At 42.5% G+C, this 16,763-nt stretch overlaps 1 protein-coding gene across 3 annotated transcripts in view; it reads left to right on the top strand.

Moving 5' to 3' along the window:
- The window catches only part of cpne5a (copine Va), a 107,492-nt gene extending 95,140 nt beyond the window's left edge, over positions 1-12,352 (top strand). For all 3 annotated transcript variants that reach the window (XM_064957703.1, XM_064957702.1, XM_064957700.1), the window contains 5 exons: positions 6,984-7,111; positions 10,043-10,145; positions 10,280-10,337; positions 11,215-11,288; positions 11,634-12,352. In XM_064957703.1, the coding sequence (XP_064813775.1) occupies positions 6,984-7,111; positions 10,043-10,145; positions 10,280-10,337; positions 11,215-11,288; positions 11,634-11,816 (546 nt within the window). In that variant the 3' untranslated portion in view covers positions 11,817-12,352. The remainder of the gene's footprint in view (positions 1-6,983; positions 7,112-10,042; positions 10,146-10,279; positions 10,338-11,214; positions 11,289-11,633) is intronic.
- Positions 12,353-16,763: the final 4,411 nt, after the last annotated feature.

Raw genomic sequence — 16,763 nt, 5'->3', positions numbered from 1 at the left:
AGTGTCAGTGTGTTGGCAGCAGCCACTCAATGTTAGTGGTGGCTGTTTAACAGTCTGATGACCTTGAGATAGAAGCTGTTTTTCAGTCTCTCGGTCCCAGCTTTGATGCACCTGTACTGACATCGCCTTCTGGATGATAGCGGCGTGAACAGGCAGTGGCTCGGGTGGTTGATGTCCTTGATGATCTTTATGGCCTTCCTGTAACATCGGGTGGTGTAGGTGTCCTGGAGGGCAGGTAGTTTGCCCCCGGTGATGCGTTGTGCAGACCTCACTACCCTCTGGAGAGCCTTACGGTTGAGGGCGGAGCAGTTGCCGTACCAGGCGGTGATACAGCCCGCCAGGATGCTCTCGATTGTGCATCTGTATAAGTTTGTGAGTGCTTTTGGTGACAAGCCGAATTTCTTCAGCCTCCTGAGGTTGAAGAGGCGCTGCTGCGCCTTCTTCACGATGCTGTCTGTGTGATAGGACCAATTCAGTTTGTCTGTGATGTGTATGCCGAGGAACTTAAAACTTGCTACTCTCTCCACTACTGTTCCATCGATGTGGATAGGGGGGTGTTCCCTCTGCTGTTTCCTGAAGTCCACAATCATCTCCTTAGTTTTGTTGACGTTGAGTGTGAGGTTATTTTCCTGACACCACACTCCGAGGGCCCTCACCTCCTCCCTGTAGGCCGTCTCGTCGTTGTTGGTAATCAAGCCTACCACTGTTGTGTCGTCCGCAAACTTGATGATTGAGTTGGAGGCGTGCGTGGCCACGCAGTCGTGGGTGAACAGGGAGTACAGGAGAGGGCTCAGAACGCACCCTTGTGGGGCCCCAGTGTTAAGGATCAGCGGGGAGGAGATGTTGTTACCTACCCTCACCACCTGGAGGCGGCCCGTCAGGAAGTCCAGTACCCAGTTGCACAGGGCGGGATCGAGACCCAGGGTCTCGAGCTTGATGACGAGCTTGGAGGGTACTATGGTGTTGAATGCCGAGCTGTAGTCGATGAACAGCATTCTCACATAGGTATTCCTCTTGTCCAGATGGGTTATGGCAGTGTGCAGTGTGGTTGAGATTGCATCGTCTGTGGACCTATTTGAGCGGTAAGCAAATTGGAGTGGGTCTAGGGTGTCAGGTAGGGTGGAGGTGATATGGTCCTTGACTAGTCTCTCAAAGCACTTCATGATGACGGAAGTGAGTGCTACGGGGCGGTAGTCGTTTAGCTCAGTTACCTTAGCTTTCTTGGGAACAGGAACAATGGTGGCCCTCTTGAAGCATGTGGGAACAGCAGACTGGTATAGGGATTGATTGAATATGTCCGTAAACACACCAGCCAGCTGGTCTGCGCATGCTCTGAGGGCGCGGCTGGGGATGCCATCTGGGCCTGCAGCCTTGCGAGGGTTAACACGTTTAAATGTTTTACTCACCTCGGCTGCAGTGAAGGAGAGACCGCATGTTTCCGTTGCAGGCCGTGTCAGTGGCACTGTATTGTCCTCAAAGCGGGCAAAAAAGTTATTTAGTCTGCCTGGGATCAAGACATCCTGGTCCGTGACTGGGCTGGATTTCTTCCTGTAGTCCATTGACTGTAGACCCTGCCACATGCCTCTTGTGTCTGAGCCGTTGAATTGAGATTCTACTTTGTTTCTGTACTGACGCTTAGCTTGTTTGATAGCCTTACGGAGGGAATAGCTGCACTGTTTGTATTCAGTCATGTTACCAGACACCTTGCCCTGATTGAAAGCAGTGGTTCGTGCTTTCAGTTTCACGCGAATGCTGCCATCAATCCACGGTTTCTGGTTAGGGAATGTTTTAATCGTTGCTAGATGCACTATTGTAAAGTGGCTGTTCCACTGGATGTCAGAAGGTGAATTCACCAATTTGTAAGTTGCTCTGGATAAGAGCGTCTGCTAAATGACTTAAATGTAAATGTAATGTAAATGCTATGGGAACGACATCTTCAACGCACTTTCTAATGAACTCGCACACCGAATCAGCGTATTCGTCAATGTTGTTATCTGACGCAATACGAAACATGTCCCAGTCCACGTGATGGAAGCAGTCTTGGAGTGTGGAGTCAGCTTGGTCGGACCAGCGTTGGACAGACCTCAGCGTGGGAGCTTCTTTTTTTAGCTTTTGTCTGTAGGCAGGTATCAGCAAAATGGAGTCGTGGTCAGCTTTTCCGAAAGGGGGGCGGGGCAGGGCCTTATATGCGTCGCGGAAGTTAGAGTAACAGTGATCCAAGGTTTTTCCGCCCCTGGTTGCGCAATCGATATGCTGATAAAATTTAGGGAGTCTTGTTTTCAGATTAGCCTTGTTAAAATCCCCAGCAACAATGAATGCAGCCTCCGGATAAATGGTTTCCAGTTTGCAAAGAGTTAAATAAAGTTTGTTCAGAGCCATCGATGTGTCTGCTTGGGGGGGGATATATACGGCTGTGATTATAATCGAAGAGAATTCTCTTGGTAGATAATGCGGTCTACATTTGATTGTGAGGAATTCTAGATCAGGTGAACAGAAGGATTTGAGTTCCTGTATGTTTCTTTCATCGCACCATGCCTCGTTAGCCATAAGGCATACACCCCCACCCCTCTTCTTACCAGAAAGGTGTTTGTTTCTGTCGGCGCGATGTGTGGAGAAACCCGTTGGCTGCACCGCTTCGGATAGCGTCTCTCCAGTGAGCCATGTTTCCGTGAAGCACAGAACGTTACAGTCTCTGATTTCCCTCTGGAATTCTACCCTTGCTCGGATTTCATCAACCTTGTTGTCAAGAGACTGGACATTGGCAAGAAGAATGCTAGGAAGTAGGGCACGATGTGCCCGTCTCCGTAGTCTGACCAGAAGACCGCCTCGTTTCCCTCTTTTTCGGAGTCGTTTTTTTGGGTCGCTGCATGCGATCCAATCTGTTGTCCTGTTTGTAAGGCAGAACACAGGATCCGCGTCGCGAAAAACATATTCTTGGTCGTACTGATGGTGAGTTGACGCTGATCTTATATACAGTAGTTCTTCTCGACTGTATGTAATGAAACCTAAGATGACCTGGGGTACTAATGTAAGAAATAACACGTAAAAAAAACTAAAAACTGCATAGTTTCCTAGGAACGCGAAGCGAGGCGGCCATCTCTGTCGGCGCTGGAAGTAAGTACAATACTTTTGGATGTTGAAAATATTTTTCACAGGAGTTTAGATGGTTATTGAAAATATATTTCTCTCAGGGGTGCAACTTTGGTTTTAGAAGTGGGGGGGACATGATTATGTCAGATAAACACTCCAAACAGCCTACCTGACCGCTAGGAGTCGTCCGCATGGTCCTAAACTCCAAGCGGGCTGTCATGTGCCTTTTTCTGAGGAGTGGCTTCTGTCTGGCCACTCTACAATAAAGGCCAGATTGGAGGAGTGCTGCAGGGATGGTTGTCCAACTGGAAGGTTCTCCCATTTCAACAGAGGAACTCTGGAGCTCTGTCAGAGTGACCATCAGGTTCTTGTTCCCCTCCCTGGCCAAGGCCCATCCCTTGCTCAGTTTGGCCAGGCAGCCAGCTCTGGGAAGAGTCTTGGTGGTTCCAAACTTCTTCCATTTAAGAATGATACCCTTCCCCAGATCTGTGCCACAACACAATCCTGCCTCGGAGCTCTACAGACAATTCCTTCCACCTCAGGGCTTTGTTTTGCTCTGTTGACTGTGGGACCTTATATAGACAGGTCTGCGTCTTTCAAAATCATGTCCAATCAATTTAATTTACTTCAAGTTGTAGAAACATCTCAAGGATGATCAATGGGAACAGGATGCACCTGAGCTCAATTTCGAGTCTCATAGAGAAGGATCTGAATACCTTTTTTTAAAATAAATAGCAAAATATTCTTAAAACCTGGTTTTCGCTTTGTCATCATGAGGTATTGTGTGAAGATTGATGAGGAAAAAATATACACTACCATTCAAAAGTTTGAGGTTACTTAGAAATGTCCTTGTTTTCCATGAATAAATAAATGAAATTATTTGCAAAATGAATAGGAAATATAGTCAAGACATTTACAAGATTATAAATAATGATTTTGATTGAAATAACAATTATGTCTTTCAAACTTCGTTTCGTCAAAGAATCCTCAATTTGCAGCAATTACAGCCTTGCAGACCGTTGGCATCCTAGTTGTCAATTTGTTGAGGTAATCTGAAGAGATTTCATCCCATGCTTCCGGAAGCACCTCCCACAAATTGGATTGGCTTGAGGTGCACTTCTTATGTATCATACGGTCAAGCTGCTCCCACAACAGCTCAATAGGGTTGAGATCCGGTGACTGTGCTGGCCACTCCATTATAGACAGAATACCAGCTGACTGCTTCTTCCCTAAATAGTTATTGCATAGTTTGGAGCTGTGCTTTGGGTCATTGTCCTGTTGTAGAAGGAAATTGGCTCCAATTAAGCTCCTTCCACAGTGTATGGCATGGTGTTACAAAATGGAGTGATAGCCTTCCTTCTTCAAGATCCCTTTTACCCTGTACAAATCTCCCACTTTACCACCACCAAAGCACCCCCAGACCATCACATTGCCTCCACCATGCTTGACAAGCACTCCTCCAGCATATTTTCATTTTTTCTGCATCTCACAAATATTCTTCTTTGTGATCCGAACACCTCAAACTTAGACTTGTTTGTCCATAACATTTTTTTCCGATCTTCCTCTGTCCAGTATCTGTGTTCTTTTGCCCATCTTAATCTTTTCTTTATATTGGCCAGTCTGAGGTATGGCTTTTTCTTTGCAACTCTGTCTAGAAGGCCAGCATCCTGGAGTCGCCTCTTCACTGTTGACGTTGAGACTGGTGTTTTGCAGGTACTATTTCATGAAGCTGCCTGTTGAGGGTGTCTGTTTCTCAAACTAGACACTCTAATGTACTTGTCCTTTAGCTCAGTTGTACACTGGGGCCTCCCACTCCTCTTTTTATTCTGGTTAGAGCCAGTTTGCGCTGTTCTGTGAAGGGAGAAGTACATAGCGTTGTACCAGATCTTCAGTTTCTTCGCAATTTCTTGTATGAAATAGCTTTAATTTCTCAGAACAAGAATAGACTGATGAGTTTCAGATGAAATGTCTTTGTTTCTGGACATTTTGAGTCTGTAATCGAACCCATAAATGCTGATGCTCCAGATACTCAGCTAGTCTAAAGAAGGCCAGTTTTAATGCTTCTTTAGTCAGAACAGCAGTTTTCAACTGTGCTAAAATAATTGAAAAGGGGTTTTCGAATGATCCATTACAATTAATTATTAAAATTATAAACTTGGATTAGCTAACACAATGTGGCATTGGAACACAGGAGTGATGGTTGCTGATAATGGGCCTCTGTACACCTATGTAGAAATTCCATAAAAAATTGTCAGTTTCCAGCTACAATAGTAATTTACAACATGACTACATTGTATTTCTGATCAATTTGATGTTATTTCAATTAACAAAAAAAAAAGCTTTTCTTTCAATAACAAGGAATATTTCTAATTGACCCCAAACCTTTGAACAGTAGTGTATATTTAACACATTTTAGAATAAGGCTGTTTCTTAACAAAATGTGTAAAAAGTCAAGTGGTCTGAATACTTTCCCGAATGCATTGTATTAGAGCTGGATTTTGTGTAATGCTGCACATTACGGGTTGGTGTGGACAAGGCCAGTCGGCAGGGAGGCTTGTTATCGGTTATTCCTGGTTAACCTTGCTTCGGTGAACCTTCTGAGAGCAAGAGAAGCCTGTGACTCACCCAGCACTTGAATATCAAACACACAGCTGTTCAAGAAAAAGCAAGTGTGTACCTTCAATAACCAAGCTATGATGATGCAGCCTGTTTGATTTGAGTCTTTGAATCCAACCCTCAATCAGGAAGGGAGGGGGAGAGAGAAGGGGATCATCTGCTTGAGGATGTGGAGCGCTGCTTCTGGGAATCTCTCCCCCATGAGGAGGAGATGTGCTGATGATGAGAAAAGTAAACAAGCACGCAAATCAACTGGCAGACACATACAAGTAATTTTCCGTTGTTTGGCTTCATATACTTTCCCTCCACTTAAACATTTGCCTAAAATAAATGATTTTTCTCAGATCATTCAGATTCAGAAGAAAAGGACATTGTGACAATAGATAATAAATCAGAGAAAGTATGCCTTGCTTTAAAGTTGCTGTTCATCAAACCAAAAAAGCTGATTTCCTTCCTGACATATTTTCCAAAAGTAAACATCTCAAGGGCAACCCTGAGGGTGTGTCTGTCTGTCTGTCTGTCTGTCTGTCTGTCTGTCTGTCTGTCTGTCTGTCTGTCTGTCTGTCTGTCTGTCGGTCTGTCTGTCGGTCTGTCTGTCGGTCTGTCTGTCTGTCTGTATGATGGCAGAGTGTTCTCTCGTCACTCCATCACATCTCAAACACCAGCAGTAGACGTGCCCACTCATTGTCTCAGTGCAGCTGTGACAGCGTTCTGCTGTGACAGCGTTCAGGGTGTGGTGCAGGGGCCGAGTCTCATCACCGTGGTCACAGCTGGCCACACGCACTCAGAAGCCGGCTTATCTCCCAGGCATGCGGGGGCCTCCCAGCGTCCTCACTTCCTTCTGAGGAGCCTCCCCCAATCACAGGTTCCGCTCTACTGGTGGCTGTTGTCAAGCCAACAGAGCTCTCTGACCTGCAGCATTACTTCCCAAACAAATACAACAACAACAAAACAACGCATGAGCACTGTGAACACTGGGCTGGTTGGTTCTCCAGTGGCTGTTTAATATTGAAGTCCCATATTTATTATAAAAAGATTGTTATTTATTATTTTCACATTTTTTTTTCGTTTTATTGTTATTACGCTGCACATTTAGCTCTTACTTTTCCTGTGCCTTGTTGTAGAAAGGAGTGGATGTGTAAAGTTAGTTTGATTGTTGAGGTTTTGATCACCAGTGAAACAATTTACCATAAAGTTATTTATAACTGAATGTCTTTAAGTACATTAAGGCTGACAACTGTTTCATGGTGACATGCATCTCCTCCTGTCCCATGCAGAGTGGTGACAATGAAAACCCAAACTGTGTGGGGATAGAGGGAGTGCTGGAGGCGTACTTCCAGGGCCTCAGAACGGTCCAACTCTACGGACCCACCAACTTCTCTCCAGTCATCAACCAGGTGGCACGGTAAGGAGACCACAATGGACTAGACCTCTGGAAACCTCTGACACACTACCTACTCATAATATGATCTCAGTAGACAATACAGGAATGAACTTGATTTGAATGCAAGGTGCAACACTACTATCTTGTGGGTGGCAGGTAGCCAAGCCGGCTTTAAACTTTCTCTTGAAAGTTGTAATAGTAGAATGCACAAGGTGAAATTTAGAAACTGGGTAGTGCATCATCAATTACTTTTGCCATGTTGGTCATTGCATACCTTAGAGAACTATTTATAACTTGTTAGAAATGTCCAGATTAACTAGCCCATTTTTTTAGCCCTTAGATATTGTTGTATTTTTTTTGTCACTCGAATATCACATGAATACACATTAGACATGGAAAACTGCTAAATGTTATTTGCAACCCATGACAAAATATGTAGAATTGCAGGAAATAAGCTTTAAACATGCAAAATTCTCTCCACCAACAAGAGGCGTGTGAACAGTTTGTGTCAGGAACATTGCTTGTGCCCATAGAAATAGGCGTGGTGCGTGCACAGGGGAGGAGCACGGGATTTTCCTCAATGCTGGAAGAGGGGCCTCAAGTGAAAACATTTGGGAACCCCTGTACTAGATTACAACGCACACATACACACAGCCCCTTGACATGCAAGGCAATACTATGTACTTTAAGCTGTTATCTCTGCCAGGCTCTTTCTCCCCAAGTCAGCGATCCTTTCCCTTACGAGCAGATGGCTGGCGCACATATTATTCATTCTTAATATTCCCTGTACAGGCAGGCTTCATACCTTACATAGAGCACACGCTCCTGTTGCATAGATAATGTGCTACATTGTCTTGTACCAGAGTGTCTGGAGGAGGGTTTATACTGTATGAGTCTATTGGGGCTCATTGTAGGAGCGCCAACAGCACCGTGTGGAGAATGTGTCTTTCGGACAACTGATGTTCTTCTGTAGCTTCTGCTCTGAGTAGTATGCATGTTTCTATGTGTGCTGAGAGCATTTGTCTTCTCCAGAGTGTTATTTAGAAGTTGTTGGTGCTACTCAAATAATGGAGGCTGTAATTTCAGGAAAGCACTGGCTAAGAATAAAATTTGAAAAACGGTTTTAGCATTCAGTCTACTGACCATATGATTGCAAAGGGAAGAGGACAGTGCAACAGGGCATTGCAAGGCCATTCTAGCAACTGTGTAAAGTGACCTGAATAATGAGCACAAGAAGTTGACAATACAGTACCAGTCAAAAGTTTGGACACACCTACAGTACTGATTCAAGGGTTTTTCTACATTGTAGAATAATAGTGAAGATATCAAAACTATGAAATAACACAATTGGAATCATGTAGTAACCAAAAAAGTGTTAAACAAATCAAAATATATTTTATATTTCAGATTCTTCAAAGCAGCCACCCTTTGCCTTGATCACAGCATTGCACAATCTTGGCATTCTCTCAACCAGCTTCATGAGGTAGTCACTTGGAATGCATTTCAATTAACTGGTGTGCCTTGTTAATTTGTGAAATTTCTTTCATTTTTAATGCCTTTGAACCAATCAGTGGTGTTGTGACAAGGTAGGGGAGGTATACAGAAGATAGCACTATTTGGTCAAAGACCAAGTCCATATTATGGCAAGAACAGCTCAAATAAGCAAAGAGAAATGACAGTCCATCATTACTTTAAGACATGACGGTCAGTCAATCTGGAACATTTCAAGAACTTTGAAAGACCGCAGAGTGAAGGACCGCAGAGTGAAGGACCGCAGAGTGATGGACCGCAGAGTGAAGGAAAAGCAGCCAAAAAGTGCTCAGCATATGTGGGAACTCCTTCAAGACCATTGGACAAGCATTCCAGGTGAAGCTGGTTGAGAGAATGCCAACAGTGTGCAAAACTGTGGCTACTTTGAAGAATCTCCGATATAAAATATATTATGATTTGTTTTAAACTTTTTTGGATACTACATAATTCCATATGTGTTATTTCATAGTTTTGATGTCTTCACTATTATTCTACAATGTAGAAAATAGTTTTAAAAAATAAAGGAAAACCCTTGAATGAGTAGGTGTGTCCAAACTTTTGACTGCTACTGTATGGATTTTGGGTTGAAAAGATGTTGAAAAGACGTCTTTCAACCAATTTTGATCTTTGAGAAGTGTACTAGCCCCTGTGTCATCCCACTGCCCTTACACTGTTACCTGTCTAACATCCCGTAGGTCTTTATATGTTTCTGACACCCCTGGATTTTAGATATATCAGAGCGCAGTAAATCCCTCGGTCAGGGGGGGATAGTGGTCATAGCTCTGGTCTCACTCAGACAGGGATCGATGCTACACTCAGCCAGGTGGAACATCTTATTTACCTTTATTAGGAATGTAATCTTGGAGCCTAAACCAGGTGAAGGGCACTCCAGGGAGAACATTGCCGACTCAGACAAACAACTGTGAGATGCGTCTTGGAGCTTGTCTAACATAATAACACATTGGGCCTGGAATGTATTGACTGTCTCTGTTGTTCATTTTATTCCTCACAGTGCCTGTGGCTCACTTGGTGAAATTGGAATGAAGGGGATTTGGAAAAAATGTAATTTTTCTCTTTTGTTTTTGTTCGCTCCTCTCGTTCTGAGATGAGAGGTGCCAACTGGGTAATGCCAGAGGTCAAAGTGTCTTGGCTCACTGGATAACGGTCCTTAATTACAGTATCTCTCTAGTGAGAGGCTGTAAACATTTGCCATCACATATAAACTCACTCACTCTCAATCTCACTCCGGCACACACTCCTAACACAGCTTGTTAATGCTCTTGTGTGTGTGTGTGTGTGTGTGTGTGTGTGTGTGTGTGTGTGTGTGTGTGTGTGTGTGTGTGTGTGTGTGTGTGTGTGTGTGTGTGTGTGTGTGTGTGTGTGTGTGTGTGTGTGTGTGTATGTGTGCGTGTGCTCCCTCAGGTCTGCACAGGATGTGACAGATGGCTCTCAGTACTTTGTGTTGTTGATGATCACAGACGGAGTTATCTCTGACATGGTGCAGACCAAGGAGGCTGTGGTCAACGTGAGTGGAGTACACAGTACAGTTCCTCCTTCAGCAGGGCCATCTTGTCTGCAGACAGTGCACTATCAAGGCTGTCTGAAAACCAAGCATAGCCTACTACTGTTTGTCTGTAATTCCTCTTTCTTTTCCTACAGGCAGCTGCTCTCCCCATGTCCATCATCATCGTAGGGGTTGGACCTGCAAAGTTTGACGGTGAGTGTGGCGCCCCTGGAGGTAGAATCCTGAAGGTAGAATAGAGAAGCACAGTGGCTCCTGCACAGCTGTTATTATATTTTTAAGGTGCATTTCTCCTTTGAGTGTTCCTTTAGAAAGTCAGTGTTGCAGTGTCAAGTATCCAGGCCCTCTTCAGATCAATGACTCCTTAAGGGGAGAGAGGGAGGGAGGGAGGGTAGACTCTGTTTCAGCCCAATGAGGTGTAACTCTGGGCATCATCTGTGCTCGATTCTGCTGAATTTTCCCCTTGGTTAGGCAATCGAACGCTGTGAAGTCAGTCAGGCATTGCAGAGGTCATGAGTTCAGACCGCTTGATGGCACTTCAGGAGAGAAACTCTTCAGATGTAGCTATGTCTGAAAATGTGTGTTGATGTGTGCTTCAAGGCTTGTTGTCTGGTTTATTTTCCTTTTGCTGCACTCCTGTGTGTGTGTGTCTGTGCATTCGTGTGGATGTGTCTATCTAAGAGTTTGTGTACTGTCGTGTGGCAGGATTGTGTGCAGTTATGAATACATTACATTTACATTTAAGTCATTTAGCAGACGCTCTTATCCAGAGCGACTTACAAATTAAATACTTGTTGATGTCTGGGTTTAGTTGTCCGAGTATCAGACTCAATGAGAAGAGTCCTCAATGAGGTTTTCTATAAGCCAGCTGAATTCTGTAAGCCTTTTAGAATTACCTTTCTTTTCAAAAGCACTTACAGGATCCACAGTGCTTAACAGTGATTAGTCCGATTTAAAATAACTGCTAGTAGCACATAACATTTTCCTTCTAGTATCTGTAGATGTTTTGACTTCAACTGTTGCCCAGAGTGCTAGTTCTGAAAAGCTTATCATATGTTGTGCTTCTGTCTAGCCATGGAGGAGCTGGATGGAGATGAGGTCAGAGTGTCCTCCAGAGGGCGCTTTGCTGAAAGAGACATTGTGCAGGTAGGCTGTGGCCAGACAACAAGTGAGTATCTCAATTGCATATCATTGATTCCTCGCATCCACTCTCATCGCCTCCTTCTTAAAAGCCATTGGATGGATGAAAAGGTCAGCAGTCTGACCTTCTCATCCAAGGGTGTTTGAGAAGCAGCAGAGGAATCAGGGAAATGCAACTGAGATTCTCCAAATTAAACTTGAATTTGTTGCTTTAGTCTTTGTTCAGTGTATTTGATGTTCATGATCAGTAGGACCAAGAAGTTTATTCTCCCAGACATTCAATACTTTCAGTACCCTACTACAGTAGTGTGTCCTGTCAGTGTTGTAATTCATCCCCCAACTCCCATACAGTTTGTTCCTTTCCGGGACTACATGGACCAGTCAGGGAACCAGGTCCTGAGCATGGCCCGGCTGGCCAAAGACGTGCTGGCTGAGATCCCCGAGCAGCTTCTGGGCTTCATGAAGACCAGAGGCATCGAGCCCCGGCCTGCTCTCTCCTCATCAGAGCTGCCCAAGCTCCACAGGCATATCTGACACCTATCACTGTAGTGGGACAGCACCTCTCAACACCCTAACTGGGTCTACACACATTTGTTGTGCACATACACACACACTTGACATCTCTCTCATCTCTTCAAACCCTATGCCATCTCATTGCAAGTCGATGGCCCCTCTCCCTAACTCTACAGCGCACATACTGTAGCTAAACACAGTACAGTACATACACACATAGAATGAGTCTATGTATACATTGTGTATTTGAACACATAGGGGTGAGTAGATATAGCACCCAATGCAATACCCACAAGCACAGTGATTTCTGAAGAGAAGGAATACATATAACTTACTATGCCATGATGTGACACAATACCAAGTTCACATGCATATGCAGAAGGGGGAGTTACAGACTGTGAAAGTTACTGATGTAGAATATACATATCTAAGAAACTGAGAAACAAAAAGACTATTAGATCTTTCCTTTCAGCTCTGGAGTGTGTATATATATATATATACAGTGTATGCGAAGCAGCTTAGCCATCAACTGAATATAAAACACATAAACAACTGGACATATTGCTTTCAGCCCATACCTCAAAACCCTCACCCTCTTACATGAAGTTACTCTTTTTATACACATAAATCTGCTTGTATTACTGTATCCTATCCACTGGAATGACAGGAATACATGCTCTCATGTAACAAACAACATTTTTTTTATTTATGTTGACTTTCTACTTCATACAGATGTTGGATCTTAATTTGATCACTCTTTGGTCGCAGAAAATGTTCCTGCATATCAAGACATTCAAATGAGCCTTGTGATTTAGATATGTCCACTGAAAACCTGCAGTTGTCTTTTTCGCCATGTGGGGGTAGTCAAATCATTCTGACAATAGCCAGCAATCAAAATCATCATCCCTCACTCACTCAAAAGCTAAAAGCACCAGACAGAATATGAATAAATGTCCTACTGCTACTGTAGGCCTATAGGTCCTATTACCGCAAAATTAAAATGTATATATACACATCAACAACCATCATCTTATATAGCTTAATAACACAACATAGATATTGGTCTCCACTATGACACAAGTGTATCCGAAATGTGGCCGTACGTTAGTCTACACCTAAACTATAGCTTAAGTAATTGCACACACAGGCCTATAATATCAGATGTAAAGACAAGATGAAATTGAGAATAGTGAGGTAGCCTACGGAACGGAGCGCAATGGTGCTTGAAAGAGACCGACTGATTTTAAAACCAAAAAGACACAAAAAACACAACCCGTGATTTTTCTCATATCTATAGTATATATATGACTCACCACCTAGATTTGGCTCCTATGTAGCAGAAGTTGAATTTATGTTTTTTTACGTTGGATAAAAATAGTGACTCAGAGCTACAAAATGGTATATCATACACTGCATTTGAGGAACAATGGGAAAGTAATTCTGCTTTGAAAGTTGATAAACTTGTAAACTCACTATTGAGAAAATTGTATTTTAGTGTTTTGTGAGAGCTCTTCTTTGTCTACACCCATTCAGCATCATTCACACCCTCTTAAGCTTTAGCTCCACCCATCTCCTTGAGTTCAGAGCGCACAATTGATGCTCTGGCCAATGATTTGTTTACCTCTGGATAACATGAAAACAGCCAAACCAGCTCTGATGGCAACAATTTTGTTATGCCTTTTTGCAGATGTTTACTGACACCGGCCATATTCAACGGGTGTTGTACACTTTAGCTTAAGACATATAGCTAGCTACCTAGATAAACAATTAACCTAGATAGGGGAACAACAGTACACTAGCTTGAAATTAAACCACTTTCTGTCAGAATTAGAAACGTGTAATGTCTGAAAATGTAGCTAGCTGGACTATCTTACCCGTATACATCATGATGCATGATGGACGCGTCTCCCTGTCACGGATCCACGCCACAAATGCCATTAGTTTGAAGATGTAATCCGGAAACAGGTGATTTCTCATCTCTAATTCCACTGATTTCAAAACTCGATCCACCAGAAAGTGGAGAGCAAAAAAGCCACGTTCGACAGGATTACCAACACAGACTGGACCAGCTCAAATAGACAAAGCCTTCTACATGGCAGACCAATCCAAATTCATCTCTCGGCATGTCAAGCCCACTCACTATCTCAGCCAATCATGGTTAGTGGGTAGGTTGCTGTCTTTTTATGTAGCTTAACCAACAAGGCTCGTAATTTAACAATTTTATTTGTATTTACAGATGGCATACAAGTTTGTTATTAAGGCACATGAAAGTTCACATGTTCAAGAAGGCATTTCTGCAAAAAATGCATTTAGATGTTTTTTTTAAATGCTTTATGTTCAAACAGCTCTCCTGTGAAGTCGTGACTTGCGACATACGCCTAGCTTCCTGAATCGGGTCAAATATTATCGAAAAGAGGGTTACGAATCAACTGCCAAAATTCTGTTCAATTGTAGCCTGGTGTGGTCTAGCGGTCAGGGCTGTGCAAATATAGACCAAATATGTTGCTGTGGGTTCGATTCTGTCCCACTCCCTTCTGGCAAATACAGTGCCTTCAGAAAGTATTCACACCCCTTGGCTTTTTCCACATTTGTTGTGTTACAAAGTGGGATTTAATTGTCATTTTCTGTCAATGAACTACATAAAATACTATGATGTCAAAGTGGAAAACAATATAACACTATATATCTTGATTTAATACATCTTGGAATCCCCTTTGTCAGTGATTACAGCTGTAAGTCTTTTGGGGGCAAATCTCTAAGAGCTTTCCACACCTGGATTGTGCAACATTTGCCCATTATTCTTTTCAAAATTCTTCAAGCTCTGTCAAGTTGGTTGTTGATCATTGCTAGACAACCATTTTAAATTCTTGCCATAGATTTTCAGGCAAGTAAAAACTCTAACTGTGTGGATTTGGCCTTTGGTTATTGTCCTGCTGAAAGGTAAATTCATTTTCATCTTGATTCAAAGCATTTCAGCTTTACATTTTTTATTAATTTTTAAACATTACGAAAAACATAATTCCATTTTAACATTATGGGGTATTGTGTGTAGGCCAGTGACAAAACATCTCAATATAATACATTTTAAATTCAGGCTGTAACACAACAAGATGTGGAAAATTCAAGGTGTGTGAATACTTTCTGAAGGCATTGTATGCAAGCCAACCTTGCCAACAGACAAAAAGAGCTGTGGATCAGTGGTTCACCAATCAGGGCCTTTGATGGGCTTGGGACCATCAGGCGACATGCTGACAACAGATACACAGAAATGTTCTTGCAACGTTCCCATGAACTGTGTCTTGAACATTAATACCTTATATTCTGAGAACATGGCAACCATGTTCTGTGTATGTTTGGTGGGACGTTGATAGAATATTCTCCTACCCCACAGAAAACTGGACACATGAATGTTCTTGCAACGTTCCCATGAAACACGTCTAGAACATTCCTATCCTAAGTTCTGAGAACATGTTAATCACGTTCCAAGTTCTATTTGACATTAAGGGAATGGTCTCTTGGAAACACTCCTTACACATCACAGGAACATTCCTATGAAAACTTTAGTTAATGACCTTATGAGACACTAAAGGGAACATTCTCTAAAGTTGTGGGAGCGTTTGTTGTTAGCTGGGTCAATCCCCTGAATGACTTGATTTAAGCTACACATTTAAAAAATGGACAGTCCAGGGATATTTTATCCCGATCTTGATATGAAATGACCATACCAGGCGCTTTAATTTTAAAGACAGTTGTATTTAATGGATAACATAAATAGAAAACAAGTAAAATAATAATTGGCTAAACCAACATTAGTTGTTATTCAAACGAAGTGTCTGGTAAATTTGCTGTGGTAAACGAGGAAATATGTTATTTATTATTACTGAATTCTTGTCAAATAGATAAATTGCCCTTAGTCTTCATGGTAATACCAACCAGAGGGGAACATATCTTGAAAGACTTTGGTTTTGTTGAGCTGAAGACACTATTCTTTGATGTGTAAATTATCAGACTATTCGTTTTACTCCTTGAAAACATTGAAATAAATGCAATAACCTTGTGGGCCTAATGTAGGCTATAGACTATCTAAATTAATTGACAAATGTACAATCCGATGGTGGAACTCCAAGGACAAACTTACAAGTCCTCTGAAGTTTTTAATTTCCACCTCAAAATCTCTGACCTGAATCTCAGCACATAGAGTTTATTTTCAATTTCTTTGTTTGTTTTCTCTTTTAATGGTGGAATCAGTCAACATAGCATTAATTGTTGCTTGCTAGGTCTGCATGTCCTATTAATTCATTTTGCCAACTGTACCTTGTACTATTTATAATCCCGTTTTATGTTGGACGTGCGCTCACAATCTAATTGTTATTTTCCAATTATTTATTCTTTCTTAAAGGAATTTTTCCAGGAGTGTGGCAGTCCCACTCCATTTGTAATTTTGTAGCTTTTATTGAAGAGGTGAACAGGGTCTGAAAGGGGGAAGATATTAGAAGGCATATCCATGGAAAGTAGGGGTGAGGACAGTGCTGCAGCTTCCCCTCATAAAAAAAATAATTCAATCAATCAATATAAACAAAAAAATGTTACAAATAAAATAGCAAAATCACCAAATTAGTGAACTAGGCCTTTATTATTATTATTATTATTGTATGAGTTGAGAGAAATAATCACCAGCAGAGAGGAGAAAAAAATCTCCCTAATGGAAAATAAATATACCCCCTACAAAGATGCACGGTTACCTGCACATAGTCTACATGGGCTGCTTGAACCAGAGCCCAGTGGAACTGCAGTCTAAGGTACACTGCATGACCAAAAGTATGTGGACACCTGCTCGTCGAACATCTCATTCCAAAATCATGGCCATTAATATGGAGTTGGCCCCCCTTTGCTGCTATAACAGCCTCCACTCTTCCGGAAATGCATTCCACTAGATGTTTGAGCATTGCTGCGGGGACTTGCTTCCAT

This window comes from Oncorhynchus masou, chromosome 33 (genome assembly GCF_036934945.1).
Source record: "Oncorhynchus masou masou isolate Uvic2021 chromosome 33, UVic_Omas_1.1, whole genome shotgun sequence".
NCBI lineage: Eukaryota > Metazoa > Chordata > Actinopteri > Salmoniformes > Salmonidae > Oncorhynchus > Oncorhynchus masou.
This window is presented reverse-complemented; position numbering and strand designations above follow the sequence as displayed.